Source organism: Spodoptera frugiperda, chromosome 26 (assembly GCF_023101765.2).
Source record: "Spodoptera frugiperda isolate SF20-4 chromosome 26, AGI-APGP_CSIRO_Sfru_2.0, whole genome shotgun sequence".
NCBI lineage: Eukaryota > Metazoa > Arthropoda > Insecta > Lepidoptera > Noctuidae > Spodoptera > Spodoptera frugiperda.
The window spans coordinates 2743530-2763945 of NC_064237.1; the positions used below are offsets into that span (position 1 = coordinate 2743530).

At 34.0% G+C, this 20416-nt stretch overlaps 1 protein-coding gene across 1 annotated transcript; it reads right to left on the reverse strand.

Annotated features, from left to right (window-relative positions):
- Nucleotides 1-9655: 9655 nt before the first annotated feature.
- Nucleotides 9656-15327, reverse strand: LOC118264382 (fatty acid-binding protein, muscle-like). Its single transcript, XM_050704750.1, has 4 exons — nucleotides 15163-15327; nucleotides 12322-12491; nucleotides 11887-12000; nucleotides 9656-10072 (listed from the first exon to the last, which is right to left on the reverse strand). Exons 1-4 carry the CDS (start codon nucleotides 15230-15232, stop codon nucleotides 10013-10015), a joined length of 414 nt encoding a protein of 137 aa, XP_050560707.1. The 5' UTR covers nucleotides 15233-15327; the 3' UTR covers nucleotides 9656-10012.
- Nucleotides 15328-20416: the final 5089 nt, after the last annotated feature.

Genomic DNA, 20416 nt, shown 5'->3' on the forward strand with positions numbered 1-20416 from the left:
ACCTTGGTTTGTTTTCGTAATTATGGCATGAAACTGGGTGACGGAAGCTTTGCTTTTGAGCACAGTTGCGATGCACTACGCGTTGTAACAAATTCGTTTTGCCGCGACGCATAGACAATGTGGACGAACTGTCAACTGGTATTGGCGCGAATTTTTGACATAACGTTTTTACTTTTGATGTCATTATTACACCACATTATACAATTTTGTAATGTTAAAATGTAAGTATCTGTTACTAGTCGGACCCAATTGCGAGATAACTACTTAATACATTAATGAATATATTAACTTTGCGGTTTTCCACGTAGCCTCGTATTTTCCAAACCATTTACTTTCTAGAAGGTGAGCTACAAGACTGAACACACGTACGTACGCTTTACTCAAGCTTTCGAAAATTTTCAAGCAAATATGAACTTTCATTAGAACATTTTAAAGTTTATATTTATGCAGTAGTGTTTTTAATGATATCATTTTCGGGCTACATGTGAAATGAGACGTCAAGGAACGCACTTATTCCTATTTTCTGATACCGATTTAGGTAACGTAAAGATATGCCTTTGCCCCTGTAGTGGGACGATAATGGTTGAAATCAAATCAAATCAAAGTTATGCATACTGTACCTAGATTGCTTAAGTAAGTATATCTATCTCATCTAGGGAAAGGACATAACTGAACAGGCTATAACTATTTATCCTTATTACCTAATTAGTAACCAAGTCCTATCAATTTGAATCTCGAAATAGACCCACCGGCCAGTCCTTGTGATTCATTATGTTGCAAGATCTATTACAAATTTTACACCAATTATACATTATTGCTACATATTACGCACACTTAAGGTGATATCAGCCCACACCTATGCCATTACTGATCAAGCAATATTCAACTTTATTTTCCTCAATCTCGATTAAATATAAACATTTAGATTCAAGTTTTGTGAAAAAGATTTTGTAATACCATTTTTATGTCTACTTACTTTAGCAGTTACTTAATGATAAAGATTACTAAGTTTCAGAGCCAGACCACAAAGATCTAGATTACGTCTAGACTAGGGATTCCCAAGCTTTTCTTGGTCAAGGACCACTATCATCATTCTTGTTAGGTTAGGGATCAAGACTATGAACGGTGACTTTACTTGAGGAAAATTTAGGAGGAAGTAAAATTATAAATCTTTTAGTAAATCTTATTGATTGTACCTTCCATAAGGAGTTACTATAGATGGAAAGCGTTCCCAATAAGAAGCGCGCGTTGCTTTAATGAGAGAAAAATCGACTTGTTCCGTACCAGTGTAACTAAAACTAGACGCCTATTATTTTAACCATCCTTTAGTGATAATGACATTTAAGTTAATATTTTCTTAATTGTTTCAAATTATATCGTAGTTTTCTTTTTAGGCTTGTAATAATAGCCATCTGTTTTTATTATATTTTATTTTTTTTGTTAGTCTGTAAGCCTTCCGTAAAATGTAATAAATAAATCATTCTATAAAGATTAGTTGTAATAATATCTATTTATTACCTCCGCCTCCATCTATGATTCATATCGATGACAAAACCTACTTCTACAGCCTACAACTGTAAGTATTTACAATCCTTGAAAGTATTAAGCCATTATTCACGGCTGTACCAAGTGTGGTTGTTCACAGAATGCCAAACTTGTGAGCAGTACCGCCGGAGGGTGGCACGCTACCTTATGACATTATATACAATTAAAATTAAAAATAAACACATAACACACCTTGTGTAGTTTTGTAAGACGTAATTTAATACTCGAACTTTTTGTTGTTAATTGATTTTTTTCAATAAAGTACAATCGATGTGTTTGAAAACTGACCCAACATGTGTCGATTATTGATCTTTTAGATAGACATTCAAATACATATGTACGTCTAAATAGAACTACTATTAAGAGTGAAAATTAATCAGATGTTTAAACATCAAAAGTCAATTAGTAGGTACTTAGTAATTACCATTTTAAATAACTGTAGCACGATTAGAATTACCTTCATTATCATGAATACTTTAACCCTGGAGTTAGTGCAAAATCAGATACTAGAATCCGGTTATAAGTGATTTTTTATTTAAGATTAATGGAGTTCCGTAGATATATTTAGCGATTGAATAGTTGCAATATTTACAGAAATGGAATATAGCAACGGTATTCCGTATGATTGGTTCTTCATTTAAGATTCGATTTTAAAGTTTAATCTACTAAATGATTAAGTAATGACGATGACAATGAAATAATCTAGTTTTACTTGATTAGTAGCTAAACCTGAATGCTTATAGCACTTTCAATGTTACGGAACACTAAAATAAAAAAAAAATGAACGATATCAAAACCGAACATACACGTATAGTATAATAATATATACAACAGGTAACATTGCACGTCGCGCCGGGCAGAAAAATTTGGGTCACCTCACGTTTTCGAAAGTAGTCCATCCAGATTCCGCGACGGACAAAAAGACGTAGAGGCCATTGTAGCCTGGCCTGTGACCACTGCCTGCTGTAACCTTAGCAGGCTTAGCCAGGGTGGTCACGTAACCAGAGCTATGGGGATACCCAAGTGAGCCACTTTGTATAAAATGTCAATGTCAGGAGGACAGATGCTGATGTTAAAAATGCTGACGAATTTTCTTTATCAGTGACGTAATTAAGACGCATTTTAGGCTTGACAAAATAAATTGAAAGTTTCCACATTAATGAAGTGAAAACTTTCAATTTGTTCCTCCGGGAATAATTAAAGACTGTCGAAATACTAATCTGATCTATTTCGTTGCTGGATCTAAGATAGTTATTCATATCCCTGGGATTTCTGTGTTCCGGTGTTTTCATAGTTGTATCTACTGTAGACCATGGTTTACAGGACAGGATTTGCAGTGGTTTGGGGTGGTTGTTGCGGGCGTTTACCAAAAAAGGACAGCGAAATACTATCTAAAATATCAAATGCAAACAGAAGTGGACGTGGGTTAACAATTCAACATGAACACACTTTTCTTTGAAGAGGTGAAAGTGGCTATACGTCTAACGAGTTTAGTTATATGTTTAGGAAAACCAAGAAACATAAGAAGCAATTTATTGGCTCTCATTACAAGGACAGGTCAGACCTATTATCCAACTAACTTCAAACTATCTCTTCGTAGAAAAACAAAACTTATGATACAAGTTGGTTCACCAAGACTCTGACTTAATACTGACACCAATATAAATACAATATCTTATGTAATAATGAGAACGCTGTGAAATAGCGAAGCTACTCACAAGCCAGTGTCTAATTAGATTATACGTTAATTACTATCTATTATAGTTGCAACGATCACTTGCATAGCAAAACTTTATAGCTAATAGACTAGATACAATATACAGCTTGATGTTTTTATCACCAGCCAATTTTTCTGAGAGTTAGGTATAAATTTAAATCAATTAAAAAAATACAAACAAATAATTATGTACTGACTTTGCTGAAGAAAGACTGTTCAAAAAACATTAAAAGGATCAAATTGGCTTTGATTTCGAAAGTCGGCGTTTTTCATTATTGTTTGTTCCTTATTTAACACCGACCCCCAAAATTAAAGTTATTTGACCATTTTAGTGTTCTTTTTAACCGACTGTCTTTAGTGAAGTCGATTCTTTTTGTAATTTTGGAATGTTTGAATAATATCTCACAATCAAAAAGAAAAAAATTATAAGTTTTTAAACTGACATGGTCACTAACACTATAATTAGAACTTATGACGGGATATTTACCATGTTTATTGAATTTGGTGAGTTTCCGATATTTCGGCACTGTTGCAAGCGCCATGATCACGGATTAACTTCAGTTAATCCGTGATCATGGCGCTCAACATTGAATTTGGTGAGTTGCCGAAATATCGGAAACTCACCAAATTCAATAAACATGGTAAATATCCCGTCATAAGTTCTAATTAAAAAAATTGGCTGATGATAAAAAAATCAGGCTGTATAATATATCAACACCTATGTAAGTAGTATTGTGTGACCTAAGCTAAGTGCTTATTACATTAATCTAGCAATCAGTCATGCCTACAGGGGTTCCTATTGAAAATATCTGCAATGATATCATACTAGGCATGTTATATACGTATTAGTTACTTAATACATAGCTATCAGATAAAGATATTGCTCACGTTTGTTTAGATATGTAAATTTGGAACCGTTGGACGTAAGGTACGTGAGTGAAGTAATTAATAATGATAAGATAATTCGTACGAAGTTGTGTTAATTGCTTGTTCTAGATCGGAATCGGAATAATTCTGTATCAGGCCGTCCTTGATGTAAATTGTGTGAAATTATTTCTTTTAATTCATCACTATGTTATGAAATGTCGATGAGACGTAACGTTTATGTTCATGTGCGATTGATTTTAGTCGTACTAGTACGGTGTAACATACATTTATCGTCGGCTGCCCGGTATTGGCTATTTTTCTGCTATGCAAAGGCACTAGAGATTTTTCTTTCCATTCATAGGTGCTTTCGCAAGATTCAATTTAAATAGTGGGATATTTGTAATTTCGATGCAACTGAAAAAACGAATTGGGTAGATGACTAATTTTTATTTCAATGTAAAGATATATTGAATTGAATATCGCGCGAAATTACTTCTAAGTATATTTTATACATAGAAATGACGTATTTTCTCCCACTTCTAAACTTTGATTCGTGTATTATATGTCATTTCATTACATACCTGACAACCTACTTTATTTTTATTTTCATGCCTTGTCATCATCTCTATTAACACACAGTATTACAATCTCTATGTATTCAAATGCAGTTTACAGTTTTGTAATGCTCATCTCATCTTCTGTCTCTATAAACAATCTGGTCAAGGAGCTGCCCTTGCCGTTGGCAGAATCTGAACTTGTCGGTTAGTCGAGAGTAATTGCAGTGTTTCTGAATCAACAGCCATGGTCAATGTTACTGCAGACTTCTGAATAACACGACCTCTGATCCATTTCCTTATCAAGCTGGTCTAGACTTTGACATGAATTCAGTATTTTATTAGCAAGGTTTGATTTTATGAGTACTTGATAAAATGAAAGGAGAACTTGTGTTGTGTGTTAGTAATAATACCTCAATAATTGAATAAATTGTTTTAGTTTATCAAGTTTTCTTGATGAAACAATTTTTTTTATGGTTAATGAGCAGACAGATCACCTGATGTTAAGCAATTGCTGCCACCCATGGAAACTTGAAACACCAGAGGCGTTACAAGTGCGTTACCGGCCTTTTGCGGATTAGGAATTTAAGGTTTATTGTGGCATCGGGGATTGGAAAGATTTGAAAGGGAATGGGCTTGTAATGTCTCAATTAAAGTTAGCACTTGCGTGATTTTGCATATTAAATTTTGTTCCTTATATAGGTGATTTGCTTACTCTAAATATAGATTTTAGGAAGGTCGGAGACATTTTCTCGGTTTCTAGACTCCTATATATCCTATGTATCCTATTCCTAGTCCTTCACACGTTAACAGTTCCATAGTTAAGATTCCATTCTTCACCATATGTTTGACATAACAGTAGTGACGCAAGCGCAAGTCGTCAACTCAGTAATCCGGATTACTGCGTCCACTCGTACGCAGCTCGAGCGACATTGATGCAATTGTTAATTTCACTTAAGCAGTAACTAAGTATGTACGTTTAAGGGCTTCGCTTTCTCCTAGTTATGTGATTGGTGACAACAGGCTCAATGAACTTGGCTTTCTTTACGACGGATAGCAACATACGACGTGGTTTAAGTATGTGTATTTATTTTTTAAGCCATCCGAAACTAATTTTACTCTTAGGAACGAGCACTGACAAGCAGACTGACGGACAATTCAATTTGAGGTTTTAAAAGTGCCGAATTGAGGATTAATTGAAATAAATGCTGTGACTTTGACTTTGAATACTGAGATCTGAGGGCTTAGTACGTTTCGGTCTCGTTAAACGTAAAGCAAACTTTTAACTTTTAAGACCTCTGGTGAAGGTAGAGTATACTCTACACATGGTGATACTTTTTTAGATCTTTGAACATCTCTTGGTAGATAGATTTTGGTAGGTAGATAGATGACTATTAAATATTCCTAACCTACGTTTAGTAAAAGGCTCACATCTCATCTAAGGACGTGTGGTTAATGGTGCGGTTTTCCCTAATCCTTTAAAGAGTTTTATTTGCGGTTACTACAAATAGCTACTAAAAGATTTAATTTCTTCTAAGAAACTGAATCTAGCCTACTTTTAGGTTATTCCAATTTTCCGCTATGTTGTTGATTCTATTCTAAGGGCGAGCATATTGCAAGCACCTGACCAATAAGTAATACTTGATAATATAGAAAATGTACATGCAAAACTAAATAATACATTGTCAGTCACTAACATTAGAACTTAAGACGGGATATTTTAATTTTAGTGTTAGTGACCATCTCAGTTTAAAAACTTAAATATAACATTGTCAGTCAGCCGCACAGACACTACGGATTTATGATCCAAAAATCCATTTGGCAATAACTCCATTACTGCCATATCTAGTTTACATTTCCATTGCACATATTACAAGTACATACGTTATCAGTGCAGGCTGGATTTCGACATAGTATTTATAACATGTTCAACTGGACAGGTGTCATGCAGAACGTTAAAATCGCAAGTGCATATGGGGTGTATGTAAAGTGCATTGCGTAAGTTAGTCATTTGGATATATGTCACTAGTAAATTGTAGTTTGTTGGCTAAATTACCACACCTACGTTCTCCATATTAGATTTCTGTCTGTTGATTAGAAATTTGAATATATTTATAGTTATTCTGCATAGTTTGGAGTTAAATTGAGTTGTAGCTTTTTGTTGCACGTGGGTGGGAGATATGTCTTGTGTTGGGTTAGGTTGTGTTCTAAATGATATACTTAATCTATTTAATGTTACTCGTACTCGTAAATAAATGTAATAGATATGGGTTAATGGTGGTATACACGGTCATTAAGGAGTAACTATAACAAGTATTTAGAGTTTGGTAGGTATAGCTAAGCAATCTCGATTTTATGAGTATCTAAGACTGTGCATAAACAATTCGCGATTATATGAGTATCTAAAAGGGAGCGTTTGAATTCGTTTCTTTAAACAATGCAAACTTTAAAAAATGCTTATTCGTTTTATACTTTTGGTAGTAACAAAATTTAATGCACGTAACAAGAGTATCTTATGTAGAAAACCATTTATATGCGCCATCGTTTTTGGGGAGAAAGGTTCACTGAAAATTTTACTGATATAACTGGGAATAAAATCGATACTAAGTACCTAATTACCTCCGATTCTAAAAAGGGATTAAAACATTTGATTGTCAGTACCTATAACTTTCTTTTGTTTTACAATGAGTTTTCCTTGCATACGCAGTTAGATGGTTGTCTAACAGTTAATTACGTTACGTTTACCAAGTCGTGTGGCTACTTAAACAGTTAAACCGTACGTTTGTCATTGTCCGATAAGGTTAATGCCATGATTATGAGTACGCGTTATACGCGTTACTGCAGGGTTGACAACAATGTTGAAAACTTACTGAAAGTTGCTTATTAAGATAAATTGCAAAATAATACATTTTTATATCTTTTTTTTTACTAATTGATATATAATGAGTTACATTTAAAATTATGTGAAGTAAGTAATAATTAGTTTTTTTGCTAAAAATCACGGTTTACTCACGTAATTTAATGGAGAAAAGCTCTGCTAGTTTCGAGTCACAGAAGGATTCTTCATCATGAGCAGCGTGCGCAGACGCGGCGACGACGTCGCACAGGCTATTCCGTATTGCTTCGAATCCTGTGACTCGAAACTGGTAGAGCTTTTCTCCATTACTTACTTTAAGTGAGTAAATCGTTATTTTTAGTTAATTTAGAATATTCTACGATAGTTATTATAAAAATATGATAAATATTACTTGCTTTACGAGACAGTGTACTTATTTAAACTTATACATATGAGTATGTATAGATAGATAATATAAAAAGTCAAATTCGTCTCTCTTTTTTTTCTTATGATAATTTTTTTTTTTTTTACTTTGTTTCTAGCAGCCCTACACGGCTGATAGAGCCCGGGGCGCGGCATGCGTTCATTAAGGCTTACATCGCAGTGCCCGCAAAAGGCAGCACAGCTGACCCACATACTTCAATTCGATGCAGTCGCGTGTGATCTGTACACGACACATTGTTTCTTTATTATGAGTTCATAATATCAAATGTATTATGGACCCAGGTATATACTAAAACTATTCAACAAAAGTGCAGCATCAAAGAGCCTGATAGCTTCTTAATTTTCAGATTACAATCTCTAAGCCGTCTGCTAAATCCAGAGCTGCGGACTAACTAGCGGGTTTACCGGGGCTCCGGCTCGAAAAGCAGGAGTAGGAACGGGGTGGGTTTTAGTCAGTAAGAGTTTGACACTCCCTCTCACGTCGCCCAAGGCGGGAAAAGTCATTGAAAATTGAAATTGATGAAATGATGATGACAATGTTTTCTTTGCTTTGATCTTTTACTCACTGGTAGCTTGATTTACTTTGTAATGTCAGTGTGTCATGAGGAATGAACATGCTTTTGCTCTTAAACCACTTTTATTTTCTTTTTAACCGTTTAGGCATTTTAGTCTCTGTTATTACATACCTTAATGATTCGCAGTATACATGGTAAATTTAAGTTTTGTATTCGTTAAGGTGGATTGATTCTACATTTTACTGCTGAAGCTGAATAAATGGAACATATTATATAATGTTATGTATATTTCTTTAACTAAAACATTTACTGAAAGCACGAAGCGACTTTTGTGTGTGTTACTGACCAATTTATCAGCAAGTTCAATCATTTTATAATTAGTATGGGGTTCTTCAAGAAGGAAGTGGGTAAATCAAGAAGTAAATGGGTTTCTTAAGGGTCGCAAAGCGTTAAGCCTTTGCAATCGTTCATAGGCCACAGTAACCACTTGTCATCAGGTGGGCCGTGTGCTTTCTTGTCACCGTCGTGTTATATAAAAAAAGTATATGTATTAATCCAATATCGTAGATATACTGCAACTATAATGTAGTCCGTAATTCAGTCACATGTTACACATTCTCAGACTACATATGTTGTGTGTAACTTAAACAATAGCGGTGGGCGTGGCGAATAAGCTCAGGTGTGAAGTAATTATGTAAATAACTCGTATTTGTGATATACTACGTCGCCTGTGTGACTTATGGCTCCATGGTGAGATTATAATCAAGCGCTTGATATACAGCGGTTTATTTTTAACACCCTTTGCAGCGAAAATGAGGTAAATAGGGTATTCAGTATGTGGTAAAGGATGTAGGATGTGTTACCTTAGTATGAGTTTGATTTACGTTTAAAGTTATCGAAATGAGAGCGCGTTCGGTGCTCTGATTGGCCGGGTCGTTTAAACGAACCATAAAACAAAGTCGTACTAAGGGTACTGGTTGTTTAAAATGTTGTATAGAATTGTGATGATATTTGTAGTGTATAATGTCATAAATTATAATCTTAACAAATAACGCGTCATTTGGATGACTTATGTAATTCGTTGTGAAATTAATTAAGCGGCTCGTAGATTTTTGGAAAATACTACATACATGAAAAATTATATGAAGTAAACTGTAAAATGAATAACCAAATATAATGTAATGCAAATTATATTTATTTAATTTAGGACCTTAAATATTAAGAATACGCATTTAATGCTATATTACTATTTAATAAGGAGTATCAAATTAAAATTATATTTTCGAGTTATCCATACTTTTTCTAATACTTTTTGTTAACCCAATGTCCTTATATATAACGTCTCGCCTTTTATCCCCGTAGGGGTAGGCAGAGGTGCACATTACGGCACGTAATGCCGCTATACAATGTGTTACAAGTCCCATGTAATAGGGGGTGAGCTTATTGCCATATACTGGGCACAATTCCAGACTCCTTATTAAATAGTAATATGTTTATAAGTTAATTTATATGACACATGATGCTGTAGTAAACGCTATTCAATCTGTTCGTAGTACACTGTCGCTTTTATATCTGTGCCTTCCATTGTGATTGTCTGTGAACAAAAAAAAGCAATTAAAAAATGTTTTTTTTTTTTTTTTAATTACACAAAATACACAATAATACAATAAATAACAAATAGCAACCAAAAAACCACTAAGGTTTAGAACCGTGCTATGGAATCTGCCTTAAATGTTACAATATGGAGGTAGGTACAATAATCTTGCTTAAATAGTACTCAGGTAATATTCCTTAAGTTTACATTTTATATTTTTAGGTGTGATACATTTTTTTTTACTTCTGCGGGTATACTGTTAATAAGTCTTGGTACAATATAACCAATAGTTCGCTCGCCATATGCATTGTTAGCGCGCTGCGTACGGAGCCGATTCTCAGAATTAGCCCGAGTATATATAGGCTGTACAATATCGGTTCGTAGCGACTCGTTGAAAAATTGATCTTTTAACAATAAAAAATTGACATGTGTATGAACTGGCAAGACTTTGCAGTGCTTGAACAAACCGTTTATATTTTCGTAATATTGTTTTTTTATATTAGGGGAAACTATAGTTTTTAGAATGTAAACCTTGGTATGTTTTGTCCTGAGCTGCGGACTACCTAGCGGGTTTTACGAGGCTCTGGCTTGAAAAGCTGGAGTAGGAACGGGGTGGTTTTTAGTTAGTTTGAAACTCCCTCTATTGTCTCCTCAAAAAAAGGTATGATTTGTGATAAACACGTGTCACTTATATGTAAATAATTGGAGTTGAAGAGATGAGCAGGATACTAGTTATCTTCGCTTTCGTGTTGTTTTTCCAGAAATAGGCCAATAGAAGTATGTAAAGAATTCCCGCCCAAAGTGCTACGAACGTCGTAGCATCTCGTAGCGAGATTTATTTATTTATTTATTTACTACTATTAAGGCACGTCAACAGAATAAACACTAACATTAATAAAAAACAAGATGAAGACACGGCCATGTGCTTAGGCCAATTATAGATATATATTAAGTCTTTGACTGCCAATAGAAAACTGTTGAAGGCAAATCCTCCGCTAACGTCGGTCACCGGTGACCACTACGGCGTTCAATGTGTTAATTTTATTATTTAATTTAATTGTAGTTATTGAATAATTTAATTAAACCGCTCTCTAAGAAGCCTCTTGTTTTCAGTATAGTATAGTATATTTTAGTTACAATTGTGAAAGGAAAAGTATTGTGAATGCAACTAAAATTTCGCAACGCATTGCGGCATATACTTATTGGAGTATTCTTTTTACCAATTGTCATGTATCGTATTATAATATGCAGATCTAGTCTAGATAACTAGGTGGCCATATTGTTATCCGGATGTCCGTGTAAGTGTGTGGCAATTATTTGTTATTATGAATGTAATCTTTGAACGTGGTGATTGGCACTGTTACTTATGTTATGCAGTTCTAATTGGTACCGTTACGGACTAATAATTAGGCTAACATTTGGTCTTCAAGTGATCTATTCACATATTATGAGAAAGGTATAATTATTCATTCAGTTTTATCTCATTAAAGAATTATTAAATATAGAGAAAAAAAAATTCAATAAGACAAGTCTTCATTTGACAATCTCTTTTTGTAGTATTTAAAAAAGAGTTTCCATAAAAAAATGCAATAAAATATTTTAATACTGGCTGATTTACACGAAAAATGAGTAAATACCATTTGATGTAATAAAAAGAAAAAAAAGAAAAAGAAAACTTTAATGGCATTTTCTTGATTTTTCGTCTAAAACAGCCAGTACGTTTCTAAATTCACCAATGTACCTTGAAGGTTTTATGCATTACGATTTTTATTAAATGAGTTTGAGGTTTTATATTTTTTTTTCATTAATCTTACCATTTTAGCTTCTTTTTCTCCAAAATCTCGCCTGAAATATGCGACTCTTCCATCTTTAGGTATGATGACTTGTTTTAAAACGTTGTCACCTTCTAACGTGTATGTTACTCTAACCTAGAAAACACAAAAGGAAAAATATAAATATAACACGACGTAAGAATGTAAGGTCTCAAGAACTATATAGAGTAGTTTTCCTCAGCATTTCAAAATATTGTGTATATCATTGTATAATATGTCATAGAGATACTGAACGAATAACAATAAATCTGCCCCTAAAACGACCCACTGACCATAATTTGCACAAGATAGTATAAAAGAAAGTGTTTTCCACAACCGATTTAGATGCGATTTTTAATAGATGGAGTGATTCTTTCACCACGCGCGCGGACAGTTAGTAGTTTATAAGAAAGGAGAAGTCTTTGTCTATTGATTTACCTTGGAGCCATCTCGCCTCTCCATCTCATGTTCCTCCCCCAGCTTGAAGTCGTGTGTCATGGTTCTGTTGGGCATGTGCAGTGTGAAGTTGAAGCGGTCCTCGTCGATACGGGTGAAGGAGAAGATCGGCGCGTTGCTCGTCAACATATGTATTACTCTTTCATCTGTACCTGGGAAGATAATAACAACATAATTAGAGCAGACTCTATTAAAACACATTCCATTTGGTGAAGGTAAATTGTTTCTGTCAAATGAAAAGTTTGTCTAACTGCCGCACTCAGAGACATTTAATGGTTACTTAAATTATTCCTTAGTAACTATTTTGTTCCGAAAACAATTGCTTAGGACTGGGTTAAGTAACCATTAAATGACTCTGAGTACGGCGACAAAAGTCGACTACTCAGCAGAGTAAAGGCAGCACACGCATAATAAGCACGACTCCGGGTTGACTCCGGTACCGTGTGACTTCGAATTGTGGCTACCGCTAGCTGCCAGCGTGCTTACGGCGCGTTGACCGCGTGCTGCAAGCACGTGATGCGACGATGTTTCACTTGTGCCTGGCGAGCGGCTCGTCATCAACCGGCTCGCTATCGGCGAGCAATACTTCACACATGTTTTTTTATTACATTCAATTACATAATTAAAAACGTGTAATAAAACGAAGATAAGGAGTAATATATTTAGCTGTAGGTAAGTACTTAATGTTTGTTATCGTGCTTTTGAAGATTTATGCAGTTTCCGCGTGATGTGAAAATAATCAATAACACCAACGGTAGTTGATATTCTGATAGCAAGTCATCCTGACTCGATGTAGGCCCGTTACAAGCGAACATTTTGTATTTGGTTCATGAATATTATATTTCTTGTTGAATGAAATGTTTGTTATTATGATAGTATCACGTCAAATGTGACATCCAACAAACATTCTTGTGTTTCCAGTGTATGCGTAAGCAGCGCCATGCAGTGTAAGAATGAACATTTTGTAATTCTTTTGATTTTTTGCTCATCATCAGCCCGTGACAATCTACACACGTGGACTTTGGGCCCTATCAGCCCACGAGTGGACTGTCAATATAAGAGAGAATATAACTATTAACTTGCTGACTCATAGTGATCAGTATACGCACATAATAAGAATACGTGATCCATTAAATAAACATGTAAAATAAATATTGAAGGTCATGGTTATATGCTGACTAACCATCCAATTGCTGCAAATGGTTATCAGAAGGAAAATTACTCTCTTTTGGAATTTATAGATTTCAGTAAGTGCCTATACGTGAATAGGTAGGTAGGTTGAGAGAGGCCAAATATGATTCACTAATACCTAAATGATATATACGGATAACTGTCTATTCAGTAATGGTTTTATAAAAAATAGCATCGCACCAAACACATAAAGAATCGTTTCAGTAGGTAGAAGTGCACAGTATACTAAATGAAACACCCACTTTTCACTAGAGGCCAAACCCATACATCAACCCAGATCTAGATCTGGATTCTGTGCTAAAATTCAGAATTTTTAAAACTCGATAAATATCCACTTATCTTTTTGAACAAGGCTCTTTCTTTTTTTTTGTAATTTTCCGCTTTTCGACATTTCTGTCTAAATAATGTTAGATAGTATTATAGTAGGTGAGCGGATAAGATAATACCTAACAATAAGTTAGAAAGGATAAATGTGAGGCGGTGCATTGATACTCGACATTTTTGATAAGACAAGATAAACTTCCATGGATTAGTGATTCATGGGCGAAGTATTTCACAATGGATTACTATTTTTTTTAGAAAAATGTTTGCCCACTATTTTCCCCTGCGTTGTGTAGAATATAAAATTCACATACACATCGCACTTAAACTCAGAACCATAATTTTTGGACTACAAGAGTTGTTCCGTATAAAATTTAACTCGCGATTCATTGCAGAGCAGCCAGTTGCTCGTACACTGCATCAACCGTGCACTCTAGATGTTTTCTTAATTTCCACTATTCTTATTAATTTTTTTTAAGAGGATATGCGGTTTTGTTAGCGTCTTGTACCAACTGATTAGGTGGACTATTTTATTAATATTTGACATAATAAATAGCAAGCAACCCATAATAACTGCTATTTACACTTATACGGAGTATCTAAGTGTACAGCAGTGATTATCTTTGTTCATCACAATAGTTATACTTTGAGGTAGGTCCGAACATAAACACTGATTACATTTTATTTTTAGACTTTGCTGTTAGTTTACCATGAGTGTCACTTAGTCCCTTGGCCACATTATTACACGCATAACTCTTTATTTGTTCAATTTCTAATACATATAGATGTTTTTCTAATACATACGAGTGTTATATTATTGAGAAAATTTATTGCATTTTTTGGATTTGTATTTATTTTTTTAAACATGTAATTTCAGTGTTGATTAACTCCTATATCTTTATATAAAATTGAAAACTATGTTTGTTTCAACGCGCTTATCTTTGAAAGTACAGGTTTCAATTAAAAAAATCTTCTGATCTAGGATAAACCATTTGTCAAGGAAAGTTATGAGATAGAAAACACAACACTACACCCAATAGGAACCTCTAAACATCTAAATAATTAACTTCAAAAAAATGTGGGTACATCTAATAACATGGCCAGGGAAGCAGGGACTGTTTAAACCTTAAAACTATAAGGGCACGATGAACAAAAAATGTTTAGCCCAAAAAAAATTAAAATATTACCGACCAAAGTCCTTTTCACAGAAATATCGCAATCACTATGACTGTCAAACAATTGGAATAAACAAATCCCAACTATATTATATATATTAAATAAATAAACACACAAGTAAGTAAAGACACTCACTGGTAGCATTAACAATTTCTTCAATATTTTCCGATCGCACTCTTCTGAATTTCTTGCCTGAGAACGACATTGTTGTTCTTGTCTAAAAACTGTAATGTCGAAAATATTATTTAGTTTCGTATAATATACGAGTATCGAGATAATTCGCATATATGCGTTGTCATTGCGATAAGATTCCGCGCTAGATTGTAGCGTATCAATGAAACTAGTAACTTATAATAATATATTGGTTTTACACATCACACATCGCTTTAGCTACTAAACTAAATATTTCATATTTATTATGGTTGAATATTCTATGTGTAAATCCAAAGTTCAATTCATTCAATTATGCATCAAATATTATTCTTGAGTAATACCTATTATACTGAGCGCGCGTTCTTAACAAGTTATCACGACACGTTTCGGGCTCATCCGATAAGTTTCGAGCGAGAGAAATATAATCGTTGTTGGTGAGGGATACAATAATCAATAAACAACGTCACTAATCCTATTACATACTTATAGGTACATATTAATTATACCTACTTATGCTACTCTGACTGTGGGCTCCTGACGTGGCTTGAGGTTGGTGAAGTTGCCTTGTCAAATTGTTACGTGATGACTTATGAGAGTGAGTTGAACCTAATATAGTTAATTTATTATTTTTAACACAGTGTACTTATGTTTCTACTTTCCTCATGATTTCTATAAAAAATCTTAAGATAAGAAATAAATGTATTTTTGCAAAAAACGGGACACGCCATTGCGTCAACAGCTAATGATTTAAAGGTATATGTGAAAGAAACATCATTATTCAAGGGATTACCTTGCATGCAGTATAAAGGTACAATTTACGATGTTACAATACAGCCTGTTTTTTTTATCACCAGACAATTTTTATCTGAGAGTTCAATGTTTTTCAATAAAAAAACAATTTTTTACAAAGAAAATAACCGACTTCATCGAAGAAAGACGGTTAAAAAAACATTAAAAGGACCAAATTGACTTTGATTTCGAAATTAATATTTCACATTATTGTTTCTAATTTAACATCGACCTCTGAAATAAAAGTTATTTTAACAATTTCAGTGTTCTTTTTAAACGATTTTCTTCAGTGAAGTCGGTAATTTATTATGTAGTTTTAAAAATGGAAAGATTGAATGATACCTTACTCTCAAAAAAAAATTTGGCTGATGTTAAAAATATTTATTTAATTATTTACATCATAACGCCTTTTATCTACCGAAGGCAAGGGTAGGCAGAGATGCACATTATGACAGGTAATGCCACTGTGCAATGTACACCCACTTCTGTTACACTGTTGATAAAAAAATCAGGCTGTATATTTGGGTTACCGACTGTCGCTGTCGGTCAGCTGGCCAGTCTGCCCTCAGTCTACGTGTCTTGGTTTCTTTGTACTCAAGTTACTGTTGCGAGTTACATAATTATTTGTATCACTGCGCCATTGGGCCCGCGGGCGTGCCGTGACGAAAGGTAAGTAAAAATTGATATATTTTGCTAATTAGTGTAGGTATTTTGAAATTAGAGCTCGTGTTAAGAACTTGTAATTGATTAATAGTAATTTAACAGGTTTTTGTAATGTTAAAACTAAAATAGAATTTAAGCAAGGTATGGTTAAGGTATCAATTTTTTTTTAGCATTGCGAAGATTCATTTTTATTTTAATGTGCGCTGGTGGATTATTTTAAAACGTTAGACACGTATTTTTATTTGCTTAAGGGAACACGTCACTTTTCAGTACATTATATTTGCTTCCACTCCTAAACTTTGATTCGTTTTATCTAAGTATATCTTATATGACAAAATAAAAAAATGTGTGTCAAATATTTTTTCATTACCTAACTGACGGAATAAATAGATTTTTAATTTTCATACCCCGTCATCATCCCTATTATTTAGTCGTAACATTAATTTTATTTTTCTCTTTGTCAACAGAAACGCCTTGCGTATCGCATGAGTAAAATATTACTTTTCATAATTCTAGGCTATGATTCATCAGCTTAAATTATGTTTGCCATAATTTATTGAAGTAAGTAGTGAAAAACGGATTTTTATTATTTTAATCGATGGATCAAATATTTGAGCAAATCGTTTGATAGCGGATGTTCCGGCTTGCATTGAATGTTATGTGGATTTACTTAATCATGGTCTCGTGCTGAGTGCTGAACAAGTAATTAGCCATGTTGTGATAGCAAATTAATGTTTATTTAGTGCTAAAAGTGAGGACATCCACGTCATTTATTGTTTACAAGCTTCTGCTAGCGACTTTGTATGCATAGATAGGTGATTCCCGTTTTCTCAGTTGTAGTACACTTCTTAAAGAGCATAACATGTTAAATTTCAGTTTTCTTCGTCCAGTAGTTTTGGCTGTGCGATGTCTGTCAGTCAATCAGTTTGTAACGGAAGAGTTTTATATATACAGGTGTTAAAGATAGCAATAATATAAGTTCGTTTCATGTTGACTGGACAGTTTTAGGTTAGACAATTTCATTTAGGTATGTACATATGCTGTGTCATCAGAATTCAGCTATTTTATTTATGTACACAAGTAATATTCAATAATCCATCATTTATTAGGTGATAAGTCACAATGACTTTCATCTTCGAATCATTGCACACTATTGACAGATATTTGGATTACATTTTTGGATGGAGCTGTTCAATCTCGATTGCACGGTTGGCGCGGTGGCTGGGCACCGTGCAACGTGTATATGAAGGAACTACTTGTGTGATCCAAAAATTGTTCGGGTCTGGGTGTGATGTGCATGTGAAATTGTATGTTTGTAAACGCACCCACGACACAGGAGAAAAATTTAGTGTAAAGCAACGTTTTTTTTTTTTAATATTTTTTTTGGATTTATTTTTAAACATGGTTGAATTGTATCCAGTCATCTTAGTGATCTTATCAGATTACTGAACTGAAATCATTTACAATTATTTTTAGGACAAGTTTAACCGACGATTATTAATGTATGACATCCACAGCATCGAAAAATGTATAGATATTATTAAGCAGCTTTGAGGTGCATTCAGGATAAGAAAGGCTGAATATCATGGCAGTATCTTACATAGACCCTGTTCCAAGTTTAATTCCTAAATGACCCTAATGCAGCCAATTCACATAGAATATTTTTATTGCAGAAAATGCACATGGCAGGGCGCCAATATCCAAGCCTCGTATTACACACGTGTATGTGGTTTCCATACTTATTTATTTCACAGTTGGACCAAGTGAGACTTTTATTGCTGGATTATTGGTAATAATGTCTTGTAATAAAAGTATTTCGTTACCAGCGCCGAATTTAAAGGAGCTGGTTTGAAATACTTGATCGAAATTTTGTTAATGTTTGTGGATTTTGAAATAGGACCTTTATGACCAATTCCATTGGCTACCTGGCTATGTACAAACGCAGAAAGATAAGTAAGTAAGTGCAACGTCACGACTTTTATCCCCGGAGAGGTAGGCAGAGGTGCACACTACGGCACATAAACCCACTTTTCACAATTTGTGTTATACGTCCCAAGGAATAAGGGGTGAGCCTATTGCCATATACTGGGCATATTTCTAGACTCCGTGCTACTACAGATAAATTTAAAACCGTAAAATGCCCAGTGATACTTTGCCCGACCGGGGAATCGAGCCCGAGACCCTTTGCCCGGCAGCCTCCTTCGTGTAGCAGTAGAGCGATTGACGTAAGGGTCAGACTCATACCATTTCGGTTTAAAAAAAGTTAAAACGTTCAGTGTATAAAGAAGAAACTGACGAAGCGTGTTTAAAGCGGTGAGATCACAGACATACTTTTAAATACTAATATCCTGTTGTTTTTACAAGTATTTAGACCACATGGTGACTTAATGGTTGTAGCTGTTGAGGTATCCGAAGTATTGTGAACATTAGTGCGGTACTTGCTGGCTGCGTCAGCTAATGTCAGGGTTACATGATACGATCAGCATCAGCACGGAACTTAACAACTGATATTGTTAAGAGTTCCTTTTTTAAAAATTCATAATGAACGATATTGTTGAGAGTTCCTTTTTTTAAAAATCCATAGTTTTTTTTGTTATGTGCTGTCTATTGCTCGCTAAGTAATAAAAAGGTTTGAGCTAAAGAGTTTGTTATTTTATAGGCATATAATATTATTTGTTTTTTAGGTTCTAGAGGGGTGTCTAGAGTTATGTGAATTAATATGAAGATTGTGTTTACATATTTAAACAATTTTCAGTATATTTTTATACCTATAAGAAAAGTGCTTAAATATTTTATTGTAGTAACAATGACGCATTGATATTTTTAATTTTTTCATGAGATTATGACAATTGATAAGGACCTACTATAGCATAATACGAGTATCATGCTATATGTAGTTACCTAGTGTTGCAGTTATTTTGAAAGTGTTTACTAACAATGACGATATATTTTTTTCACTTAGTATGTCTTCTTTACCTTGATCAAGTTGTTCCGCACGTGAGAGCTAAACATGATGTACCGAGGTTGATTACCTAGAAAAAAATTGGTTCAATAGTTTTAGACAGGTTAGATATAAGAATATACCTATGAGAGGTACCCATGTTTTTAACAAGGCATATAGTTTTAAAAGTTTTTTTTTTACGTACTGTGGTTTATTATTCAAGCCCCTTGATATTATATTAATAATAATTTGGACTAATAATTGAACTTTGAAGTAAAATATTTTAGTATACAGGTTGTTACAGGTTTAATGTGCGCCAATATATTGAAGTAAACTAACGAGCTTTTTATGATATCCTGTGTAATATCTGATCTATTAATCAAAAGTAAATTTAATCTAGACTAGATTATCTTATTCGCCAAATGATTCACGAAAAGTTCATAAAAGTTCATCGCTAATGTTAATTAAGACATGAACAATAATGATGCAAAGCAACATGTTTTTATCACGGAACAAAATAACATTATAACGTCATGATTATTATTGATGATTTAAACTTCAAAGGGGTAGTAAGATGAAGAACATATAACACATGCAATCCACCACTATGATATGATATGAGTTTCTACCGAGCACATTTCTAGACCCCATACCTGACAAATTCACGGAAGGCTGTACTCGACCTGGTTCTCGAAAACCGAAAAAATCTTAACAACCCTGTCTTAATATGGCTGAGGCCCGAGACACTCGACTAGATAACCAACGAGCAAGGAGATACTTACCTACTAATAATTAAAATGCAAATAAATAGCATCATACGAACACAATAACATCGTGTTCGGT